Source organism: Stylophora pistillata, chromosome 11 (genome assembly GCF_964205215.1).
Source record: "Stylophora pistillata chromosome 11, jaStyPist1.2, whole genome shotgun sequence".
Classification (NCBI taxonomy): Eukaryota; Metazoa; Cnidaria; class Anthozoa; order Scleractinia; family Pocilloporidae; genus Stylophora; species Stylophora pistillata.
This window is the reverse complement of record NC_142529.1, coordinates 1,380,832-1,404,631: the sequence shown is the minus strand read 5'-3', so window position 1 is coordinate 1,404,631 and position 23,800 is coordinate 1,380,832. Positions and strand designations below refer to the sequence as shown.

At 36.7% G+C, this 23,800-nt stretch overlaps 2 protein-coding genes across 8 annotated transcripts; both read right to left on the bottom strand.

Moving 5' to 3' along the window:
* Nucleotides 1–43: 43 nt before the first annotated feature.
* Nucleotides 44–22,913, bottom strand: LOC111323853 (solute carrier family 4 member 11). Of its 7 annotated transcripts, none has more exons than XM_088738763.1 (19): nt 22,421–22,909; nt 20,000–20,043; nt 19,074–19,281; nt 18,296–18,380; nt 15,250–15,373; nt 13,145–13,252; nt 12,895–13,023; nt 11,005–11,089; nt 10,496–10,618; nt 9,936–10,049; nt 9,566–9,698; nt 8,961–9,034; nt 7,948–8,149; nt 7,560–7,666; nt 7,104–7,269; nt 3,603–3,776; nt 3,023–3,218; nt 2,381–2,550; nt 44–1,515 (listed from the first exon to the last, which is right to left on the bottom strand). In XM_088738763.1, exons 1-19 carry the CDS (start codon nt 22,692–22,694, stop codon nt 1,452–1,454), a joined length of 2,580 nt encoding a protein of 859 aa, XP_088594889.1. In that variant the 5' UTR covers nt 22,695–22,909; the 3' UTR covers nt 44–1,451. The 7 variants fall into 7 exon arrangements, with proteins under 7 accessions (XP_088594889.1, XP_088594891.1, XP_088594890.1 ...); XM_088738765.1 differs by having other exon boundaries at nt 11,005–11,091; nt 12,903–13,023; XM_088738764.1 differs by having other exon boundaries at nt 20,000–20,040.
* LOC148719608 (uncharacterized) lies at nt 4,071–6,755 on the bottom strand. Its single transcript, XM_088738797.1, has one exon. It carries the CDS (start codon nt 6,420–6,422, stop codon nt 4,533–4,535), a length of 1,890 nt encoding a protein of 629 aa, XP_088594923.1. The 5' UTR covers nt 6,423–6,755; the 3' UTR covers nt 4,071–4,532.
* Nucleotides 22,914–23,800: the final 887 nt, after the last annotated feature.

The window sequence follows — 23,800 nt, the reverse complement described above, 5'->3', positions numbered from 1 at the left end:
TTGTCAGCAACAGAGAAGCAAAAAGTAGCAGAAGACAGTCAAATTTAAAGGAAACATAAACAACTCTTGAGGGTTTATTAAGCTACAAACACAGTTGGCTTTCTTTCCTGGCTCTTGAAATAAATAAGCAATTCTTGATTCTTATAATAAAAAGAAATCTTTTTCCCATATAATAAATCCTTACTGGACCAAGCTTGTTTGGTTAAGATGGCAGATGATTAGCCTCCTCCTTTTTTTGTTTTTATGGACCTCAACTTTGTCTCAGTTGACAAAAATGCAAAAAAATAACTCAGCCAATATCCAGTTATCTTGACCTCCCAATTGGTCAATAATTCATATATATTAAACTGTTCCTGGAAGGTGGTAAATTTATTTTTTATTTATACACTTGTATATCTCTGTTAACCTTTCTAACCAATGGTTTAAGTAAAGTTTCATATACAACATTTGAGATAAACTTGTTGTCATTTCACTACTATCACTGTCAAAAGCTGACTACCCTTAAAATTGTGAAATAACCTTTTTAGAATATGGCTTTGTAATTTTAAACTAAACCCAAACATTTCACAGATCTGTATGAAGCAGAACTATGTACTTTGTAGAGAAAAAATTCTTGAATTTAACCTCATCTAAGCAACACAACAAATGGATAAATACACATTCAAATAAATTTGTAAGTTAATGGGATGAGAACTCATTGAAAATAAAACTTTCTCTCTTTCTTCAGTTATCTTGTGGCTTGTGGTGCTGGCATACAATCTTCTTTCCCACTTGTAATCAAAAATTTTTGTTGGAAGAAAGAGCAGACACAAAGGAGATGTCTTTAATTTCCAGGCAACTTGCAAAGAATGTCAGACTAAATTATGTTAAGACCTAAGCAGTAAAAAAAGTGACACAAAAGGTTACTATAAAGTGTGATTCATCTTCATATGAAATTAGCATGGAAACAGGTTGACTATGAAAACAATATTGAAATCAAGTTCATTTATAAGAAAAAGCGTCAAAAATTAAATGTCCCCCCCCCCCAAAAAAAAATATGCCAAGTTCAGTAAATATCACATGATGTACAGGGTAATCTAAGGTTCTTTCAAGGATATAGAATGCCGGCTAGAATGCAGAATACCCGGCCACTCATTTACATGTCATTGAATAAGAATAGCCTCTATTGTGTTATGCTTCGTTCTTCATAGCCTCTCAACACAGGTAAATGAGGTGGACAAAGGTGGCCGGGTATTCTGCAATTGCTCCAGAATGAATTCTGTTGGTTAAATCACTATCCTACCCATAGCTCAACTTGGTTCGTTAACAATTATAAATCAAAATCTACCTCTAAAGTGTAGCTCTTAAGAAGTTAACTGTTCTAGAAAAACATACTATAGTTCTACATCCACATGCTTGAAGAACTATTCTGATTTGTCTGTTTGTTTTCAAAAAACTGAATAATTCACTTATCACAAGTGAGCATCTAAAGCCTCAAGATACTTTGAAGAGATCATTTTGGGAACAAGAAGATGCCTGCAAAATTAAAGACATGATTTCATTAAATTTTATCAAATAAGTTGTTACAGTTGTAGTTCCAATTGCTTGTTAATGACCCAGTACTACATAACCATTAATACACTTTTTATAAACAAAGATAGCATGATTTTGTTATTAAAAATGTCACCAACATACTAAAATATGTTCACACTCTTTTGCACAACAAACTGTCTAACGCCATCTCATAATCACAACATACAAAAGGCTGTGTGTGGCTAATCTTGCAAACAATTTCTCCTCTACTCAGATGGTAGACCAGCAAAGAGGTTTTTTGCATCAAGGAGCACAAACTTAACTTCTGGAATTACATTCAAGAAAGCATTGGGTGAACTTTGTAGCCAATCTATTATCTTTTTGGATGTACCTCATCCTGTTTTTGAATCATTCAGCTATTACACTGCGAATAACTCCGAAAAAAGACAGTGTTTTTTTACACCATTATGGTTTATCTTGTCCCACTGAAAATTTTGCTAACATAATATCTATTGCAAAAACTGAAGTTAAAGGGGGTCTGAATCCTAAAGGAGGATTCAAAATTAGGCACAAGGAAAAAGTTTTAAAATATTTTTTTCTTTCTCATTTTATTTAACTCTTTCACTCCCAAAATTTCACTACTTATTCTACTTACTGTCTGCTATACAATTCTTTTGATGTTAGTTTGAAGAATTTGGTTTTGGATCAACAAATAATCCCCCAATTTATATGATTTTGTGTTTATTCTCATCACTTATCCGTTTCATTTTGAATTGATATTGTAGGGAGAAATTATGTCTTGGTTACTCATGGTAATTAAAGGATTAACCACAGATGTAACTTAATTATAATGGTAATTTGTTCTTACCTGATTGGCAATATAAACATGAGTAGAACAGGAAACACCATCTTAAGATATGGCAATGGGGCAAATCCAAATCCACATAGAATACCAAGCTGTAAGAACTGCAGAGCAGTGTACAGGTGCATCTTTCTCTGAGGCACATGTCGAATGTAGTGGTTTGGTGGGTAGGCAGCCTATAACATTTAATATCTTTTAATAAATCTCATATTTTCGGATCTTTTAGAAATGAATTTAAGTATTAAAAACTTACTCATGATTAAGAGAGGATTGTCATAAATTGCAATACATAATCAAATTTAATTTCTTATGACATAGGAGTTAAGTTGATGAAATAATGTAAATTTGAGTCCCAATCAACACAGAGTTGAACCATAAGATCAAGAGAGGAAAAACATAATGCTCTTTCAGAATTAATACAAAATTTGATATACATGAAAAGAGACAGTATTAGCACACACAGGGTTGTGCTCTTCAGAGAATTACCTAGACACTCTAAATCTGCAAAATCCAGGGCGCAGTGAAAAATTGCACTTTCAATGACAAAGTTGCACAAAGTGTCCCACAGGCGTATTATGTAACTCGTCTGTGACACCTAAACTCTGTTAAGGCACAACCCTGTGACAAAAGAGTATGATTTCTACCAACCTGTTCTGTGACCAACAGCAATGCTCTTTCAAACATCTGGTTACCATATAAGGAAGTCATGGCCATAAAAAGAAACAGGCCATCAAGGACAGGTGTGGGGATTAGAGTGAGAGGAATGGGTAACATTAACAGTGATAATGCAATGAGAGTGCTGGAGAGAAACCCAGTCAGTCTTGTTTCTCTAACTTTGACAATGCTGCAAAAGGAAAAAGAACATATGGACAATCATCAATTCTTATTCATTTTTATTCTCGAATAGCCTTCCGTTACTTAACCAAGGAAAGCATAAATATTTGTAATCCACAGATAGATTGCAATTCAGTTGAAGAACTTTTCAAAGCTCTGACTAACAAAAAATTTAAGGGCAAATGAAGTCAACTGGCTTTTGAAGTTCTGAGAGTGGCTGCTATGCAAAATAACTGTTAGGTATTCAAATTGCCCTGTGCTCCTTTTTCACATTTCATGCCATAGTACAAGTGCACCACCATTAATTACATAATTCATACACTTTTCTGACAACCTTTTAACTAACAACTGAATAAAGAATTCTTGCTATGTACACTGGAGTTATCAAACTCACATTTCAAACACATGCCCTCTGTCTACTCTCTCTTCAACATCTGCCAGTGCCCTGACATGAAATGGCGAGTGAGGTAGGGCAGCATGTACCCATGGCAGGCCAAAAATGGATAGAAAGCCATTGACTACAGCTACAACAAGTAAATCCCAATGATATGCACTTCCTTTCTTCAGTCTAATAAAAAAATAAGTTAAAATTGATGACTCCTCAGCACTGCTTAGTAGATAGTAAAAATGACTAGGTTAAAAATAAGCAATTAAATCGCCTATTGAAAATCCAGCTGAAATCAATACTATCATGCTTTGCTATTCTTAATAGTCTTAAGGTGGCTCGATAGTCTAAAAATGCTCATTTTGGCAACAATTTTACCAACACTTAAACTTTAAATCATATCATTATACTTGTGCCACAAACTTAAATAGGTCTTACCCATTACTTTCCACTAAGTTAGGAGAGCATTCCATAAAATTCAGAGGAGCCACACCATTTATTCTAGCCACACCCAATTCCGAGAGACAAAAATAGGTATGTTTTTTGGCAAAGATATCTCTACTCTGCTTTATGCTATAGAGCTAAAACTTCAGGTGCTTGTTGTACTGTATCACAGCTGTGCAATGACCTACTTTGAGGTAAGTACTATGTTGCATTCATGAATTAGCTCTCAACAAAGAAAGACCAAAAAATAACCCTGACTACACTTCAATTTACAAGGCATAACCCATGAGTGAGAAGTCCAAACACTATAAAAATAGGTCATTGCACACAGCTATTGACACTTGAGATGCTGTGAAAATTTGATCTACTTATCGTAAATATTTTTTGAGATATTATTGTCACAAGGTTTCAAAACCTCTGAAATACGGAAAATTAGAAAATAGCAAATAAAGTTCACAAGATCATTGGGCAAGCAGTCAAGAGTTGAAAACAATGTTAGAAGGCACCAGCACCATACTGTTGTCCTTCTATTGCCTCTAAAGTGTCACTGTAACCTTTTTTGAAGTTTCTGATCTGTTTTCTCCTTTTTTTGGCTTGCTCAGAGCTTTTACGGCGAGAATGGCGAATTCGATTATGATCTTGCTTTCGGCAAGCTTTGATGCAATGAAATCCTGGGTCAATTCCCAGGTTTCGAAGAACTAAAATGATAGAAATAGTGCCATTGTTAAAATGTGAGACTGCCAAGAAGGTAGCAAGTTCCACCACTGCTAGCCCAGAGTGGGTTTCCTTTGTAGCACGCTGCCAGATAAGGGCATTGATGGCCTCATTTTGGTTTTGCGTACCACCATGTAGACAGCGTGCAAGCAGACTTTGCTCACTCAAGGCTTCAAAGGTGGGATAGATGGCATTAGCCACAGCCGTTGGAAGGGGATGGTTATGTCTATAATCAGAGGTCCCCTGTGCAACATCCCTTTGAAAGCCACACCATGAACTCTCTCCAGGGGGGCACAGGTCGTGATCTGGGCTATCATCAGTTGACTGTGTATGATGCCAAATTGCCATTACAGCATTCTCCATAGCTTGGATATCATGAGTATTGTTCCTAATGGCTTTCCCATAATATACTTGCAGTTTATCAATGACATTGTCTGTTAGCCTGCCCCTTCCGCCAATTGACTTTCCATCTTGAAGACGTGTCTGACCAGTTCTCTTCTTCAGTGAGCGAAGTCGCGACCCCAAACGTTTCTGGACATGGCCCACACATTCCAATTTTCTTACTTCAACAGGCCCATAAACGGCTTCTTCAACAATAAGTTTGTGGGATTTACTGTCTCCATCCCCAAGAAATTCTGTATAACGAACAGAGTAGTTTTGAACAGACCGTTCAAATATGGCAAGCATTCCAGAAGCATCCATCGACCCCGAAGAACCAAAATAGTTTGCCTGGCAAAGATGCTGGTGTCCTTCCCACCACTCCTGAAACTCAACAGTTCCTTCTTTGCTTCTCCAAACCATGCATTCCTTGCACTCTTTGGACATTACTTCCACATCGAGAACTTTACCAGTAACTGTGGATATTGCAGTGACGACCCCATAAGCTGAAGAGTACCCCCTTCTTCTCCAAGTTCCATCCCCTGACACTCCAATGTCAAAGACCCCATCTTCTCCTGGCTCATAAAATTCTTTTGCCTCTTCAGCTGCATTTTGCATGCTCTCCTTGGCTACAGTCTCCGCAGAATTGCGAATTGTGGCAACATGATCTCGATAAGAGTTCTCGTTCATGGGCGGTAGCATGTTCATCACCGCAGCGAATTTTACAAGACTCTGGTGTCCAATTCCAATGTTCCTTGTAGCAAGGACAACTCTTCGGTTGACTTCATAAGCCTGACTCCCTTCGATTTTAGCAGAGGAAAAAAACCTCTTCGAGTATTTGCACTTTTGGGATGTGCATTTTAGCACAAAAAGAGTAGCAAAACCCATCTTGGCGCTGCAATCCTCCTCGAACGTGACGTGGCCATATTTACACATCGGACACCAAAATGACTCGAAGACTGAAGCAAGTACAGAGATATCAATCAAACGAAAACCCTCTATACTTGCCATCTTTTCCTCCTCATCGTTTTCAGGGTCTCCAGAATCGCTAGACTTATCGTCCAACTTTCTCAGGGTAGCAGGCATCGATTTAGTACGATCAGAATTCCGTGTGATGTTTTTCGGAATCTTTTCATCTTCGATATCGGTGATGTCTGATTCCTCGCTTTCTTTCACTGATTCCTGATCATCAGTTCCTTCCATTTCTTCAGAATTTCTTTTCTTAGTATACTTGTTGCCTGTAAACCTCCTTTTTTTTCTTCTAACGTTCCTAAATTTCCTTTTTGGAGGCATAATTCGCTTCAACTCTCAGTAGATAGATCGTAAACAAGCGAACACGTTTTTCTCATGCCAAGTACGTCATGTATCAGCACACAATGTCCTCATTTAGGGCCTAACTATTTACCAGGCCCCTGAAATCTATTCTGGTCACTCCTGTGAAGATTTCTTTGAAATCATTGGCTTTTTTTGGTGGAAAACGACGCGTTAACAATGCTGGTTTCCATAGCAACCGCTCAAACAGATCCAAAAACAGTTGAAAAACATACAATAGCCATGGGAAAAATTACAAAAGACTTACTTTTCTTGAAACTACAATGACTGTTGGTGCCCAGAAACTTATTTCCAAAAATATGAAGTTTTTATGATTTTTTGGCCTATCGAGCCACCTTAATAATAAATCTGAGGCTTTGTAAGGCTCATCAACTATCTGGTAATGCAATCTTGTGTACTCTTTTAGTTATAAATGCCTGCTGTTGGCTTGTAGGTCATTAGAGTGAAGCCCTGTCATCAATCTCTCATGGACACTTGCACCTTTTTTCAAGTAAAAGGTTTTAGTGAACACACACTAACTTTAACCCAACAAAAAACAAATTAAATAATGAGAGCACTGCCATGATAGTGGGCAGAAAAGAAAAATGTGGAATGGACTACAGCCTAATCATAATGTAGGATCTCTTAATTAATGTTATGTACCTGTTTCCAGGATTATTAACCATGGCACTTGAAATATTCTGATCCATGAAAAACAACAGAGAAAGGGAGAACCCTAACCCAAGTCCTGCAAACACTGCACCCCAAGTGAGCTTGTGCAATGGAGCAACAGTAAATGAAAATGTGCTGCTTGATTCAAACTTGTAATCTGTGAAAAATCATGAAGAATAAGAGAGTTACCACCAAACTAATTAGATATTGGGTGGTCTTCCTTCTTTGTATATTTTAAAAACTATGAATTACCAAAGTAAGGTTGTTTTATGACAAGTTTTTCATTATAATACAATTGTTATGACATGATGATAATAATGTGATCTTTAAGTAGAATTCCAGAACCTGATTGTTATTCTTCACTATCACTACATCAGTTCTTTAGAGTAGAACGAGTAAATATCACAGAAATAATAACACTTCCTGCTCTTATTGTGCAGTACTTACTATCAATATCTCGCACAAAAAATGAAGCAATAAAAGACATGACAAGTACGGCCACCACAAGTGCATAATCAGCCAGTGCCTCTCTCTTTCCAGCATCAAGAAATGGGCTGAAAATTGAATTAGCAAGTCCATCAATTAATAATTGAACATATTTAAAACAAAAGCCACATTTAATTGCCTTACAGAAACAATTTCATTCTTGGTAAAGAATGCTAAAGCTACAAAAATTGTATCTAATTTGCAGCATGCAGTGCTTTGCAAGAAAGTTCTAGTTGCTAAACTTTTGTCTTGTTATAAAACAGCAAATCATTCTCATGATAGAAGGACAATTCAGCTTTACTCTCGTGCAAATTAAATGTTAAAAAAAAATTACCCTATAGTTACTAACCTCTTGCGAAAATTGTAGAGTGCTACACCAATCCAAACTGTTCCTAAGCTTGTAACAGCATAGGAGAGACCTCCCTCTCTGCTACAAACTGATACATCTGGGACCTGATCACGAGTGAAGTTATTAGCAATCCCCTGGCCAACAACACAAGATGATGAGTTCCAACAGGAACTTAAACTTGTACAGTGAGGACTTGAGTATTCTGTTGAGAAGATTTAAGTGAAAGTTACAACTTACCAAACAACTCCCATAATTTTCCTTCTAAAAAAAACTAGCAGATGAAAAAAGACAATCATAACAACACCACATTGGTCATTCATTCATTATTACTTCACTGTCAAAAACTCTGTAACCCTTAAAAACAATAAGCATTTAATTTCACCCAACAGTATCACCCCTGAATCCAATACTCAAAATAAAGGAAATGATCTTAAACCCAAGAAGCTCTTGATTGTTAGACAAATCTTCCCAGTAAGTACATTAGGGAATGAATAGAGAACAAGCAGTATGGAGAATAATCATACTGATGTTAGGATGTAAAGGGTTAATTATGCTATAGACACATAGTTTACAAATACACAAACACACACACGTACACACCGACATCACATTGGTTAAACATCAGGCAAGCATAAGGAAATCAATTTTGGCCGGCAGCATGCCAATTTCATTCAAAACATTTCTTAGGAAAACTTTGGAAACAGCCCTTTCAGGCAAAATGCATAAAGAAAAATTGAAACATTAGGGAAAAAAAACAAGGAATCCTTTTGTCTTACCCTTAGGTCATACACTAAATCAAAATAGTGATATTATTTCGAAATACCATGACATAAGGGTTTGTGTTTTGTGCATTCAACTCTTTTAAATCAACTTGACCTGATACCCTGGAAATGCACCACCTTGCCATTTTTGCATGTGTAGACATTCAACTGCTGTGTTCCCAGAGACACTCTCACCAATCCAGAATGATGAACAATAACTTGTACTTTTTTTAGAGTAATTATTATCAGCACCTTTGATGATGCTACTGATGGCATCTACTGTAAATGCAAGTGAGATGAACAAAGCAAAAATTTCCTCTGTCGATCTAAAAAAAAAAAAAAAAACCAAACAATTATGCTATTAACTTCTCAAAAACTGAACTCACCAGCAGTACTGGGAAAGATTGGCCCAAAGATGTAGCAGTTCAGACCAAGGGTTAATATTCCATGATACAGCTTGAGCAAATGAGATTGGTAAGTGGTTTGTTATATGGCACCCAGACTAAACAATGTTTATTTAGAATTTGCTGGCTTTCATGACCAAAAATACATGCCTTTGGACCATTTCCATGGAAACAGTCAGTGTGGCAAAATACGGACCGAGTAAGAACCAATCAAAATGCTCAGATTTAACTCAGGACCACCTTGACATACTATATTTATAATGGTTAAATCGTACTATAAAAAAATATGTACCTAAATGCTTACCAAAAACAAATACATGATTAAGTAACTTTAGAAATTCACAATGAATACCATGATTGCATACTTACAGTTACTTTTCTTCAAGAGATTATTGGAGGAAAAGACGAGAACAATTGAGAATAAAACTGAAGAATATTAACACAACAAAGTACCTTGTTGACCACTTCATTATCTGGGAAAGACCAAATGTAGAGTAGATAAACAGGAAGAATGAATTCCAAAGGCCAGTGCAAGAATATAGGGCAAAGAAATCCAAATCAAAGTCTGCCGCAATGTTGTAAATAACTAAAAGATTAACAAATATCATTTGATTAAGGATGAAAAAAGAAGTTAATGTAAAACATTAATTATTGACATGTATAGTTTAACTGTAAGTGGCAACACTAGGCTTGCAAATTATACTATCAATTTTAAATTGGGATTTTTATCTCAAGTAATTCATTTCTGCTTAAACCTTGTTACAATTTAGTTTACCAATTGAAGTTAAATAATTAGTTTACCATGCCAACATCTATACATCACCTTTGATGTAAAGTGCTAGTGGAGCTGTGGTAAGTAAAACAATTAAAGGCTGTCCTCCAAACAGAGCAAACAAAATTCCTCCCACAGATTGTGAAATGATAACTTTCAGAACATCTACAAGAGATTGATGAGTGGAGCAGTCAACAACTATGTCATCATTAAAAAAAGTGAGCGTTAAATATCAGAGTCAATGAGAACAAAGTGTAAGCTGACTGATGTGGGTCAAACTTTAGGCTACAAGCCTCATGGAAAATTTTGTAATGCATTGTAGCAAATTCTCTATGCTTCTGCATGTTAAAATTCAATTAAACTTGTTGATGATGTGACACTGATTGGTTATTATGGACTCAATACAACAATATATGCTATAAATTCAAAACTTGTGTCATTTCTGACAGTATAAATTTCATGAAATACCAAATGAATTGCAGGGTTTGTAAAAATCCACTATTAATGCTAACAAATTCCAGCCATCCAAAAACCAAACTATTTAAATAACGAGTCTTAATTATCATAACATTTCCATCCATTATCAGCCTCTACAAACCTAGCCCACTTACCAATTTTTCCACTAGTGTTGCGGCTGTTGAGAACACCAAATGCAATTGATGGCAGAATACAGGCAAAGTATAAGAAAAGTGTTGTGGAGATCACTTTAGGAATGGTCCGATGACCTCTTATTCCTATTCAATCAAAAAATTAAAAAATACAAAATTAAATAATTCTAAAATGGACTGACGGAAGTCGTAAGGGTAAGCTTTGAAACCATTCTCAAAAATTGAAAATCTAATTAAGTTTAAGAAAGCCACTTAAAAAATAACTCATTAAATAACACAACAATAAGACCAAAAATAATTAAAACAACATTTAGTTTGATTAATTTACGGTCACGTTATCATTGATTTAATCAATAACAGTTTTAACAGAAATGTGTTCTTCAGACCTGTTGCATTATTTTCTGAAAAATTTGGAGAAAAAAGCCATACAGATGAAAAGATCCAAGAAAGTATCTAGGAAAAATACTCCAAGTTTCTGTAGTAATGAATTTGGCACATTCACATCAACTTACCATCTTTAAAATCAGATAAATAATGTGGCCATCTCCTTCGAAAGTCACGTATGACCCCCCTTCCAAATGAGAACAACTCTGATCTCTGTCAAATTGACGGATAAGGTAAGTATTATTTATTACACGACTCGGGCAGTCAGAGGGCCAATAACTAAAATCAACCAATCAAAATGCTCTATTGCTGGTCAATATTCTCTCAGTATTGGACTGGGCACTGTCCCGAATGGTCCCAAATGATACCGCACTTGTGTCCCTTTGAACTTCAGTCGTATAATAAATCTCTTATTAACCAAGCTTGCTGGGGACTGTACTGGAAGAATATCGGCCTTCGGTCTTTTTTGTACGGACCGAGGTCCGTACTGTCAAGACCTCAGGCCAATATTCTCCCAGTACAGCCCTCGCACTTGGTTAATAAGATATATGTATTTCCAGAATATAAAGCATTGTCCATGCAACTGAAGGACCAAGATAGAATTTCTCCTTACAACATCACTGCAATATCAAGCAGATAAGTGATGAGAATAGCAAAAATTATCACTCTGGGAATCATCCAACATCAAATTATCAGAACTTATATTAGAAGAACCACCAATGGGCACAAGCAGCTGACAGAAATGGCACCACCATGAGAGCCACACTATACGATTATAGGAAGGCTTTTGATCTTATAGATCATGACATTTTAGTTAGGAAGCTGACCATGTTGGAGATACCCAAACAGATAATTAATTGGATCACAGATTTTTTTATCGGGCCGTTTTCAGTGAATTAAACTTGCAAAGGGTTGTTTTTCCCAGTGGGAGTCAGTTCCGTCCGGCGTCCCACAAGGAACAAAGCTAGGGCCGTGGTTATTTCTTGTGCTTATTAATGATCTTGAATTAAGTAGTGGCATAAATGCCAAAATGTGGAAATATGTCGATGACACTACGACCTCAGAAGTTGTCATCAAAGGAAAGGCAAGTATTTTGCAGAGGATAGCTGACCGTGTAATGGAATGGTCCTCCAAAAAAATAGAGTACAACTGAACAATGATAAATGTAAAGAGCTTTGAATTACTTTCAGTAAACAAAAGCAGGGGTTTCCTCCAATTATAGTTAATGGGAAAGGTGTGGAGACCATAAAGTCTGCAAAACTCCTTGGGGTCACCATAAGTGATGACCTGTCATGGAACGAGCATGTTAGTGTGGTTATAAACAAGGCCTCTAAACGTTTGTATTTTTTGGTGCAGCTTAAGAGGGCGAGACTCCCGACAAGTGAATTAGTCTTATTCTATTGCACTTCCATTCGATCTGTACTTACGTATGTGCACGATCCTTCGCAGTAAAGCACTATTTAAGCAATAGTGAAAATCAGACCTGAAAAAAATTCAGGCCTGTACGGGATTCAAACCACTGACCTCTGCGATACTAGTGCAGCGCTCTACCAATCATTAATTTGATGGCCTGCTCCCAGTTGGCTTGTTAGCTCAATTGGTAGAGCGCTGCACTAGTATCGCAGAGGTCAGTAGTTCGAATCCCGTACAGGCCTGAATATTTTTCAGGTATGATTTTCACTATTGCTTAAATAGTGCTTTACTGTGAAGGATCGTGCACATACGTTTCATAAAGGCAGTTCATATATATGTATTTCATATGTTTGTTGTTTGATCTGTACTTAGTTATGCGGTACTGGCATTCTATTACTCGCTGCCATTGTATCTCAATGTATTTATTTGTGAAATGAACCTTTACCCTTTACCCAAGAACTGTACAGCAAATGGTACAAATAATTACCCATAAGATCTTGGGAGTAAAAAAGGGTTAAGTGACACAAAAATATAAAATAATGCTCTACACTAGAGTACAAAAAAAAAAAAAAGAAAAGTTGTCGGCATCTTGGTTAACAGTATACCTTTTCATTTTCATCATCTCTTTGATGGATAAAGGAGGACTTAGGTTGGGAACCAAACTGCCTTATGGTAGATTTGCGTTTTGGCAATAATTGTGAAGATAGCATCCCTTTGCGATCTGACAGTACTTTCTGTAAATGAAAACCATACATTAAAACAATACATGCTGTAGTTTGAATTGTTCACAATAAACAAAGGATAAGCTATCACTATAAAGTGAAGTCCATTTTCATGACCATAACTTGAACAAACCTTGAATTCCTCTTCTGTTTCTGCTTCAATGAGCAGCTGTCTTATCTCTATGTCAGACAATAATGTTGCAAAAGTTCTTCCTGTTTCCAGTGAGTTCTTTGTGCTTTTCTGAATAGCATAAAAATAGTAAGAAAATTCACAATGGAAAACTTTCAAGAAGAAACTATTCCCAAATCAGGTTTTTTTTTAACAATAGGAGAGCTAGTAATGGAGTATAAATTAAACTAACAAAACAGTTATTCAATTTCATTTATTCATTAATTACAATCCCATTTTCTGACATTGCATTTTTACATACTACTCAACCATGTCCTACACTCCTTGATGACTTCATGCCATCTTCTCACCAATAAACAATTTAAATTATATAGATGATATTATGCTGTGGCAAAAAGATACGATTGAATGTTATGTTTGAGTGGCAAGAACAATACCTCACTTGTTCACAGCCCTCACCTGTGATAAGTTATTCTTGCCAAGACTTAACCCATTAAGGTCCAAAGCCCTCAGCCCAGACCACCCCTGAAAATCCAGACAAAATGGCTGTCCAATTAAAAAAAACCACATGGTCCAAACAAATTTACCATTTTATGTCTTGGTTTTACTCTTCAGCAGTGAAACTTTAAAACATGATTGCCAATACAATAAAGAATTACTTAAACTGCTTAAATACTGAAGATGTATGTTATGCTTTTTTAAAAAAAATATTAAAGTATGGACATCAAGTAAACAAAGTGACCATCGCTGTACTACCTACTATGTACAAGGAAATGAAAACATCTTAAAACCACAGTAAGTCTCAATTGCTGCTCTTAACTCAGCAGAAATGCAAACAAAAAGAATTAGTCAAAAACATTTTGCATTAAAACAGGCCATCTCACGGGTAAGAGAGTGAAATTCGTAAGTTTTCTTGCACAGATCAAATTTGAATTTACCGCCAGTGCTGACATCAGTGAACGTCACGAGGTAAAAAAAACTAGAAGTTACGAGTTAAGCTTACACAGACCTGGCAGTAAATCGTCTATGGAAGTATTGAAGAATGAAATAACTATCGATTGAATAGAACCCTTTCAGTTAGAGACTACGAACAAAGCTTAGATTATACCAAAGAAAGAAAGTTGTTTTTATCTTTGACCAGTTCACGACTTGCAAAGTGAAGGTGAAATGAAATTGGGCTTTACGGCCTAATACAGCGCTCCAAAGAACGAAAAAAAAACAAGGTACAATTTAAGATCAAAGGTTAAGTGTTTTTTAAGAGTTAATTTCCTTCGTGCTATTTTGAAAAGCAGGAGAGTTCGCCACGCATTTGCTGACATAATGCAACGCCGCATTGCTCACAAGCATATGTTTCGAAGGCGCGTCTATCACTTTGCTTTCTCCCATCGTCGATGAAAAGATTAAGGAAATCTTTCGATGTTGCACCCTCGCCCAGATCTTTCGTTGGGCCATGAGGAAATTATGGTAAACTCTTCGATGTCAATTTCACTCAATGTGTTTGACCATTGAACCCCAAAGGCATATCTTCGTTGTCGCTATCTACTTCATCGTCTTCTTCTTCTTTGCTAGCAAAAATATGGACATCGGAGTTTGTTCCCCCTTAGCGCTTGCCGAAATCAAAGATCTACCCGATTTCTCCATCAACATCACGCAGATTTTTCTTGTAGCCTTCTCTGCCGTTCCTGTCGATTTTCAGCCACTTCGAGAGAGAAAAACCAGGAAAGATTTCTTCTTCTTCATCGGAAGAACGCGAAGTATCGTCAAATCCGCGAGAAGCCACGCTAAAATACTGAATGCTATTTTCAAAAATTCGCTAAAAATCACACACGAATCGCTGAATGAAAAACATAACATCAAATGAAAGGTTAATTTATGCAGGTCACGTTCAGTTATATTTCAATACCCAGGGGACTACGGTTTCTTAGCTACAGCCAATAAAAACGAGTCATATCTGACAGGGCGCATGAGGGCGCACTGGATTTTCAGAGGGGTTTTATTTCCGGGCGCATGAGGGCGCACTGGACGTTAATGGGTTAAGCAACTAATTAGAGAAATAAATTATCATCTAACTTTGCCACGCTTGCCTTTAATTAAGAGGGGTAACTTACAGCTTTACTAGGAGCAAGCACCAAGACAACCAAATGAGTCTCTTCGAGTGTTCTTCCCAAGTTTACAGGATGTCTCAGTTGTGCAAAGGCCACGTGGCTTTGCTGTACAGATGGTAGTTCTCCCCTGCAGACAATAAAAGACCAAAAAATTATTTATTTATTTCACTCTCTTAAATTATTTAGACAGGCTGGTCCAGTTATCCTTTAAGGCTGGTTTAAGAGGAGGCCTCTATAAACAATAAGACCAGATCACAACACTGGGAGCTATTCTCCCAACTCTTTGGAGACACTTCTCTCCACACATTTCCTTAGATGGTGACAAAGAGAATTTGTTTGATAATTTGGAGTTTCTTAAGTTGGTGATCATTTTTCTTCATTCTTGTGACCTTAATGTGTGATTTGTGGGTGATATTTTAAGGAGAAATTAATAGTAATAATAATAATAATAATATAATATTTATATATCACAAATTAAGATGTGGATATGGTCAAATGCGCATCACAACACTTTTCGGGGGACTTTGGCCGGACAGCATCAGCAGTTTACAAACAATTGAAAGAAACTTATTTGAAGATGCCCCCTCCCCCCAATTCCCAGTAACCAGGCCAGACCACATCACCGTAATCTTGTGAGTGGGTTCTTTAACGTCCCTTGCCTAACCAAATTAACTAATTACTAGATCCAGGAGACGGGACCTACAGTTTATTCGTCCTCATCCGAGAAGACTAGAATGTCTATCCATTTCTTGATATTATAGAAAGGTAGCGCGCATTCTCCTCAGTTATTTTAAGACCTTGAGTGTTGGTCTGGCTGGGGCTCGAACCATCGACCTTGACCTACTGCGCAAGAGTCCAGCGCTCTAGCCAATTGAGCTAACCGGGAGGTTGGTTGCTAGTCAAAAGACTATTAACCTAAAGTATCAAAATTGCACCACATGCATTGACCCAAAGAATTACAGTTTGCAAAGTTTTTAACTTGATGAAGAACAAAAGACAAGAGATGGGCTTTGGGAAATCCAAGGTTAGAAACTTCTTGGAGTTTGCCGCCAAATCTTTTCATTTCAGTCACCAAGACATCTAGACCCTTTGACTGCAAACTATTTAAAGTTACAAGTTGCTTGCATTTTGTACAGATAATGCTGAGAAGTAGATCACATTGGAGAGACATGGACTGGGCTCAGAATTACAAGGTCACAAGTTGCATAATAATCAACATCCTTTTCCACAAATCAAGATCAAGCAAACAAATAAGAAAGATGGTGGTAAAATGTTACTTCTTAGGAAGTCTCATCCTCGGAGACCCAGGGGCTGTGGGTCGATTTCAAGTTAGGGCATGAAGAGCCCCTGGGGACATTGTCTTACAAGACTAGTTCCAAATGATAGCAGTCATCCTGCCATCTGATTGGTGCCAGAAAATCTTTGTGTTTTTCTGCCCAATCAGAGTGAAGTGTGCTTTAGAGTCCGTTCGTGTGTTTTAACATGGACATATACTAGTAGCTCAGTTGCTCACTATGTTTCTTTGGACCGTGCAACGGAGATTTGCTTGAGGTGAATTGTTTCAGTCTCAGCACACAATGTAAGAGAAATCGATCAGATTGTCTGCGAAAATCTTACCAGAAATTATACTGAATACTTTCGCAGGTATCACTAGAGAAAGTGTTTTAAAGTTTGCGAGGTTTGTATACAACCTGATGGTTGCAGTCATTGATATGTCGCTTTAAACGTTAAACGAGATTTAAAAGCTTAAATCTTTCTATTTTTTTTGCATAATTTACTGTGACTAAAACTTTGCCAATCCAGTGAAGTTATTTCGTTGCAAGGGCTACACAGATATGTCGAGCCTACGTAGCTTTCTGCTTTCTGTGCGCGCCAAAATCTAATCTTAGTAGTAAAGTCATTCACAATACGGCCAAGGTTGCAGAGAACGTTACGTTCGTGGACGACCTCCAGCAAGTGCTAACAGAGAAAGCTTAGCTGTGTTTCTGGTTAGCTAATTAAAATCTGAACAAAAACTTATTAACGAGAACATCGTGGGAAGGAGAGATGTTTTCGGGCAGTTACCGAAGGAGTTTGGAGAGAGTTTAATCTTTCAACTGCTGCCTAGAGTGTTGAAATTCTTGAGCTAGGAAGGCCACAGATTCTCTTCTAGTCCCTTGGTCATTGTCATTTCACCTCTTCTGTCAATTGTTGAAGACCAAGTTAAATACCTTTGATCATTGGGAATCCATCCAATGCTGTTTTCAAAGGGAAAAACAAAACCAAAGACCAAGAAATATTGGATGGAAAGGGCGGGTTTGCTTTATTGCAAATGTCAGCTTAGTAGCACAGGGTCATCTACCCACATCTAATAAGCAAAAGTTTCCATGCTGAGCTCTTCTTTTTTTTCAAGCGATGATATTTAATTTTGGCATGCACAGAAAGTTGCACAAGTATCAGTTGCTCGACATACTTGCGTGGCCCGTGCGATGAAATAACTTCACGGATTGGCAAAGTTTCAGTCACAGCAAATTATGCAAAAAATCTAGAAAGATTTAAGCTTAAATCTTGTTTAACGTTTAAACCGACATATCAATGACTGCAACCATCATGTTTTATACAAACCTTGCAAACTTTAAAACACATTCGCTAGTGATACCTGCGAAAGTATTCAGTATAATTTCTGGTAAGATTTTCGCGGACAATCTGATCGATTTCTCTTACATTGTGTGCTGAGACTGAAACAATTCACCTCACGAAAATCTACGTCGCACAGTCCAAACAAACATAGTGAGCAACTGAGCTACTAGTATATGTCCGTGTTGAAACACACGAAAGGACTCTAAAGCACACTTCATTCTGATTGGGCAGAAAAACACAAAGATTTTCTGGCACCAATCAGATGGCAGAACGACTGCGACTGTTTGGAACTAGTCTTGTAAGACAATGTCCCCAGGGGCTCTTCATGCCCTAACTTGAAATCGACCCACAGCCCCTGGGTCTCCGAGGATGAGGAAGTCTGAGTTCCAGTGCATTAATTTATGGTTTATGTTTGTGCATAATGACTTACAGTGCAATAAGCCAATTCTGAGTTTCTTCCCAGCCTCCTCCTTCAGATATTTCTGTTCCTTGGATTATTTTAGACAAGCAGTGAACTACATGAAAAAGAGAAACATTTAACCAAAATTTAATTAGTACACAATATTATCAAAGTGCAATATCTCATTCAATCTCTAAAGTTTCAGAGACAAACATGGTCAGAATTTTTTTGTCACTTTGTGGTTGGATCGAATCACGTAATTTGAGAGACAAGCTCAGATTAGGTGACTTTTAATTACAGAATGTATTTCTTAACCCTTTAACTCACATGATATAGGATCCATCTGTAACACATTCCCTTGTTAAATAGTAAAAGAATCTGGTGTTAGATCAAGATAACAAGTTCTACCTGTTGGAGTATCCTCATTACCTCTTTAGCGGACAATGTATGGAGATTACAGAAAGATGAAACACTTCTGGGAGTTAAGAGTTAATTGAAGAATGGGATAGAATCAAGATTGCGAAGTACTCAATATTTCTCAAGGTTAGAAGCCAACCCAAAGCTAAAAGTTTAGCTACCATTTTAATTCCGTTTTGTTATTTTCGTTTCTGGTTGTTTCATTGCATAACATCATGTGACTTATTCCCACGTGCTTTTAGATTTTGAAGTCGCTTCGCTAACGTATGTTGTAGTCCTGGTATGGGTCGTTGTATTCCCAGTCAGGGTAAAACTGTTCTTTAAAGTGCTTAAGGCATGTTTGTTTGTTTTATTAAATGAGCCATAAAGGTTACGAAAAGCTTATCCTAACCAGAGTCATGGGTGAAAAATGCCAGTCTAGCTTCTTCAAAATCAATGTCCTCTCCACCAATTACAGTTATCAGCTTCTTCAACATTGCATCAATAATTCCCTGCAGACTTGTCTCCTGCAGTCCAAGAAGTAATATTGGTCGTTCAAGGAAAGTTTCAACATCCTTGGCTGCTCTGATTTCAGCGCAGAAGTTTTTTGAAGGGAGTTTCTGCAATGCAGCAAATTGAAAGAAATGAAATTACATAGTACAAGAAGCTAAAAAGAAATACAAGACATTTAAGATACTGTTTAAACTTATAGTGTATGCCATCTCAAGGCTAGCTATCCAACACTAGTCCACCTTAAATTTGGTCCTAATAGCATTGTGTGGTTGTCAATGTTAAGGTTTAGCATCTCATTGGCTCATTATACACCAGATGTTCAAAGGCGACCATTGAAAAAACATGTTTCCACCTATCTTCCCCACCAACAAAAGTGTTCAACCACTTCCAACTATTTTTTCCACATATTTACATCTTGTTGTAATTACTATTTTCCAAACTTACCATTATGGTGATCATCAATGTGCATAATCATTTAATGTTAGTATTAATCATGCCTGTGGTGTTGTGTAACAGACCACCAACATTCAAAATTAACCCACCAACTTCCAAGATCTGATTATTAATTCTACCCTCTAGCAGCTACACATTTTCTTGTAAATTAGTGATGTGAATTCTGAGTTACGGTAGATCAAAATAAAAAAATCTGCCAGACAAGTTTGCTGGATAGTGTATGGATATCAAAAGGAGAAGACATACATGTAAGTTAATCGCTTCTGAAGGTTTAACAGTCAAAATATATAATTATAATTGACTAACAACAGTAACTGTGAATAATTATTCATCTTGAAAAAAGTATCTACTTAAATTAAATTTAGTATTCACCTGGTGGCTAGACAGCATTAGAGAAGTACCAGGAACACCATCTTCTGAATTAAAAGAAAACAAATTCCTTGAAATAGATATCTTTTTTAACCAAGTAAGCAAATTTAAACAATATGCACAGGGCCAACTCTCAGACACTGCTGACCATTAAATCAGAGAATCTTAACATATTTATAAATAAAAGATTAACACATTCTCATCAAGTAGTGCATTGTTAACATTATTTTTTCTAAACCCTTCGACCCCTCACAGACCAGCATCTAATTTCTCCTTATAATTATCATCCCTGAATCAAACATTAAGGTCACAAGAATAAAGGGATGATCAACTAAAGAAGCTCTTGATTGTTAAACAAATTTGTCTTTTCGGCATTTTACAAAATGTATGGGGAATATAAATGTTGCAGGTAATTTTTTTTCTAAGGTAAAATTCAGCAAGTGAACAACTAAAAATGAATCCAATCAGTAGACATCAACTGAAAAAGTGCTTATACACATCAGAAGACAGTTGCACCTGTACTAAGCGGCAATGTATTAAGCCATCACCTGCAGATAAGCAGTTTGTCGCCGCAGTCCTAAAATTGTTTCCCCTTCATCAAAGTAATTTTCAACTCTATTAAATGGCCACCTCCATTAAGCAATAGCAATCACCCTTTGCTAAGTTCTAATGGTCTGTTTGTATTATCTTCCACCTTTATTGAATGGTTACTTGAAGCCAAACCACTCAAATAACCCCCTGAAGTAATTATTAATCTGTGTGTCTCTCCCAAAATTGAAGTAAGTAGTATTTTGGAGCAAAATTCTGTACACTAAATGGTCAATTACAGTATTAAGAGGCATTGTGTATCATTTTTATTAATATCCCTAAGTATTGCATATTATGCAATCAAACTGGATTAAGCAGTCACTCTGCTATTTCCAATGAGTGACCAATTAATACAGGTCTAACTGTATCAAGAATTAAATGAGTGGGTAAAAAAATCTAGCTATGGAAACTAGGCTGAATGGTTTACACCTTACTACTTAAGTTTACCGAACCAGTAAAACAAACATTTCAATTGTAATTTTGACTTTGTTAATTATGAGGGTATCAATGTCCACAGTTTTATTTTCTGTTTGAGGAGGTAATGGTTCTTCGATATACTGTTTGGTCAGAAGTTTTTAAAAGTGTACTGTGCTACCCAAGTAGATGAAATCCTGAACAAAACAATGCCTTTACACAAAGGCATATATTGCATTTAGGCTTCTGAACAGGAATGCACATCACAGTATAAATAATTTGAAGTTTTCCCTCTTAAATATGTGATGTGTGAAATGCTGTTTAAAGTATGCATGACACTTCAATTTTTCCAAAATTTGTGCTTGAAACAGGATTAGGACCCACCCTTTGCCACTCTCTAAAGCTATGTGAAGTTGTACTTGTAGCTTATCAAGTGAAAGTAAATATTTGCTATTCCTGTCAATAAGTGTCGTGGCTTTTTACCAATGCCATTATTGCAATAACCTTTGGATGGTTGACCATCAGTGAAGTGTTGTAAAGGTAGCATCTTTAGATAGTGGAGTTAGGTCACTTGCTGACGAGACCCTTGGAGTAGATTTATGAAGCCCTTTTGGTAGTTTAGATGTGATTAGGGCCAGTTAATCAAATCAAGCTTGTTGCTTGATAAAGATCACATTACTGAAGGTATGATATAAATATGACCATGACCTAGGCAAGACCATCACATTATTGTCACATGTATCTCATATCCAAAACAAAAATTAAGAACCCCAGGGCTCAATACTAACTTTTCAACTTACTAGCCAAGTGGCTGGTGATAACTTAGATGTTACAATAAATTCAGTTTGTTAACTAGCCAAAATAGCCAATGGAAATCGAAAACCACTTGCCAAAACTAAATTTCTGCTAGTCTGTGGCTTATGTGGCTAGTTGGCTACCGTTAGTGTTGGGCCCTGAACACCTAATGACAGTGTATTCAATTTGAAAAAAACTTGCTATCACTGAGAATGTATATTCAGCGAGGAGAGTTTGTTAACCTCGCCGACACTAACACCCCTTGCAAAGAAACATCCTAATCAAGACCCAGCCAAGCAAACTCGGTGTGTGATAGAGATCACATTGCTGAAGGTACTAAATTATAAATGTGACTTTGATCCATGCATGACCATCACGTTCCTGTCACAGAATCTTTACAAAGAGCAAAAAAAACTGGATAACCCTAGGAACAAAATTTTTCAATCTCAAAAACAACCTGCTCTCACTGATGGAGGATGTTTATTCAATTTGTCGGGAAAGTTTGGTAACCTCGCCGGCCCTAACACGTACGTACCTCGTGCAGAGAAACATGCAAGTCGTGACAGACATTTTTGGCTCATCGACTGAACATTACGTTAACGGCAATTTTAAAAAAAGCCTTCTTACCTTCAACTAAATATGATTCATCCACTGTCTCGTTGTCAAACCCTTGTCCACAAGAATTCAAATTAATTATCTCAACCGTTTCTATTTCACTTTCATCGTCGTCACAGTCTGTGAACTTCAACATTTCCATTGCCGGCGTCACGTCTCCTTGGCTGTTGTTTAGATTCCTTTCGTCGATATTAGCAATATTAAAGCCGTCTACACTCCTTCCTGTGGTAGAACCATTTTCGTCCTCTTTTCCAACACCTTTAGGTTGATTGAAAGGTCTTTGCATGTTGTTTTATATATTTTATAGATTTAACCTTTTTATCAAAACCACTAAGACTGCCGTAAAAGTTGTGTTTCAGGAAAGTGCAAGGCCGAAAGAACTTTGTATACTCGAGGAAGTACATGCATGACCATCGACTTGCTGCCAGGCAGCTTGTAACTCTTTCAAAACTGACATTTTAAGACAAAAAAAAAACCCCTCATTGTCGGCCCACGGGCAATCTCTATGAAGATAACACCACGCGTTTTTTGCCGCCAATTATCAAATGACAACTGGATAGTACCCTTTTCTCTGATTGGCTAAATATCTGTCGGTAAATTGCTGGGAAACAGAGGAGCTATTTTTAAAATTCTATTTTCCCCTTTTTTTTCCCCTTAAAGTTTACGCCCTTTGTTTTGTTTTTCTTGTAGATCATTCTACACCTTTGCGTTTTTTCTTTTTTCTTACGTACTGTGGCAGTAGTCGATTTTACTGTGATCCATACTGCTGTGAAGACCGACTATTTCGCAAAGCGAAGATTATAATTAAAAAAAAGATTGGCGAAATTTACGAAACTGTAACCCAAAAAATTGTAAAAAATTGTAACCCAAAAAATATAACACTTATGAATATAAAAAATTTGCCAGTTTTCTTAAATTTTTTTAAAAAAAGAACAAAAACAAATCTGCTGAGCAGTTACTTCTGTGTCCCACCTGAAGGATGCGGTGCCTGATTCTTCACAGACAATTCTTTCACGGGATATTCTACCTTGCCTCATTCATTATCAAGTAGCCCTTGTTTTTCTCCCTATAGGAAATGAACTCGACTGAACTTCAATGTTTCATTACATAGAAGTCACTGTTGTTTGTTTAACGGGAGAGATGTTCTCTAAAAACAAGTACTCTCATGGTTCATAGGCAACATTTGTCAAACTCCATGTCATTGATTAATCGAATTTCCGCTCATATATCAATCAAGGCAACAACATATGACATTTTTTTTATCTTTTCATGATTTCATGATTAACTCACTCCTTATTAAAAGGGAAAAGTAACTGATATTTTCAGATTTTTCTCTATCATCGAAAGTTTTATCACCAAAAATGGTTTCGATTTTACTGCTCAAAACTTTTT

Coding starts and splice junctions, on each gene's coding strand:
- LOC148719608 (XM_088738797.1), bottom strand. CDS start 6,422: ATGCCTCCAAAAAGGAAATTTAGGAACGTTAGAAGAAAAAAAAGGAGG.
- LOC111323853 (XM_088738763.1), bottom strand. CDS start 22,694: ATGCAAAGACCTTTCAATCAACCTAAAGGTGTTGGAAAAGAGGACGAA. Junction 15,374..18,295: donor CAGAATTGGCTTATTGCACT/GTAAGTCATTAT, acceptor TATTGTCTGCAG/GGGAGAACTACCATCTGTAC. Junction 3,777..7,103: donor GTTAATAATCCTGGAAACAG/GTACATAACATT, acceptor TTTTTTTATTAG/ACTGAAGAAAGGAAGTGCAT.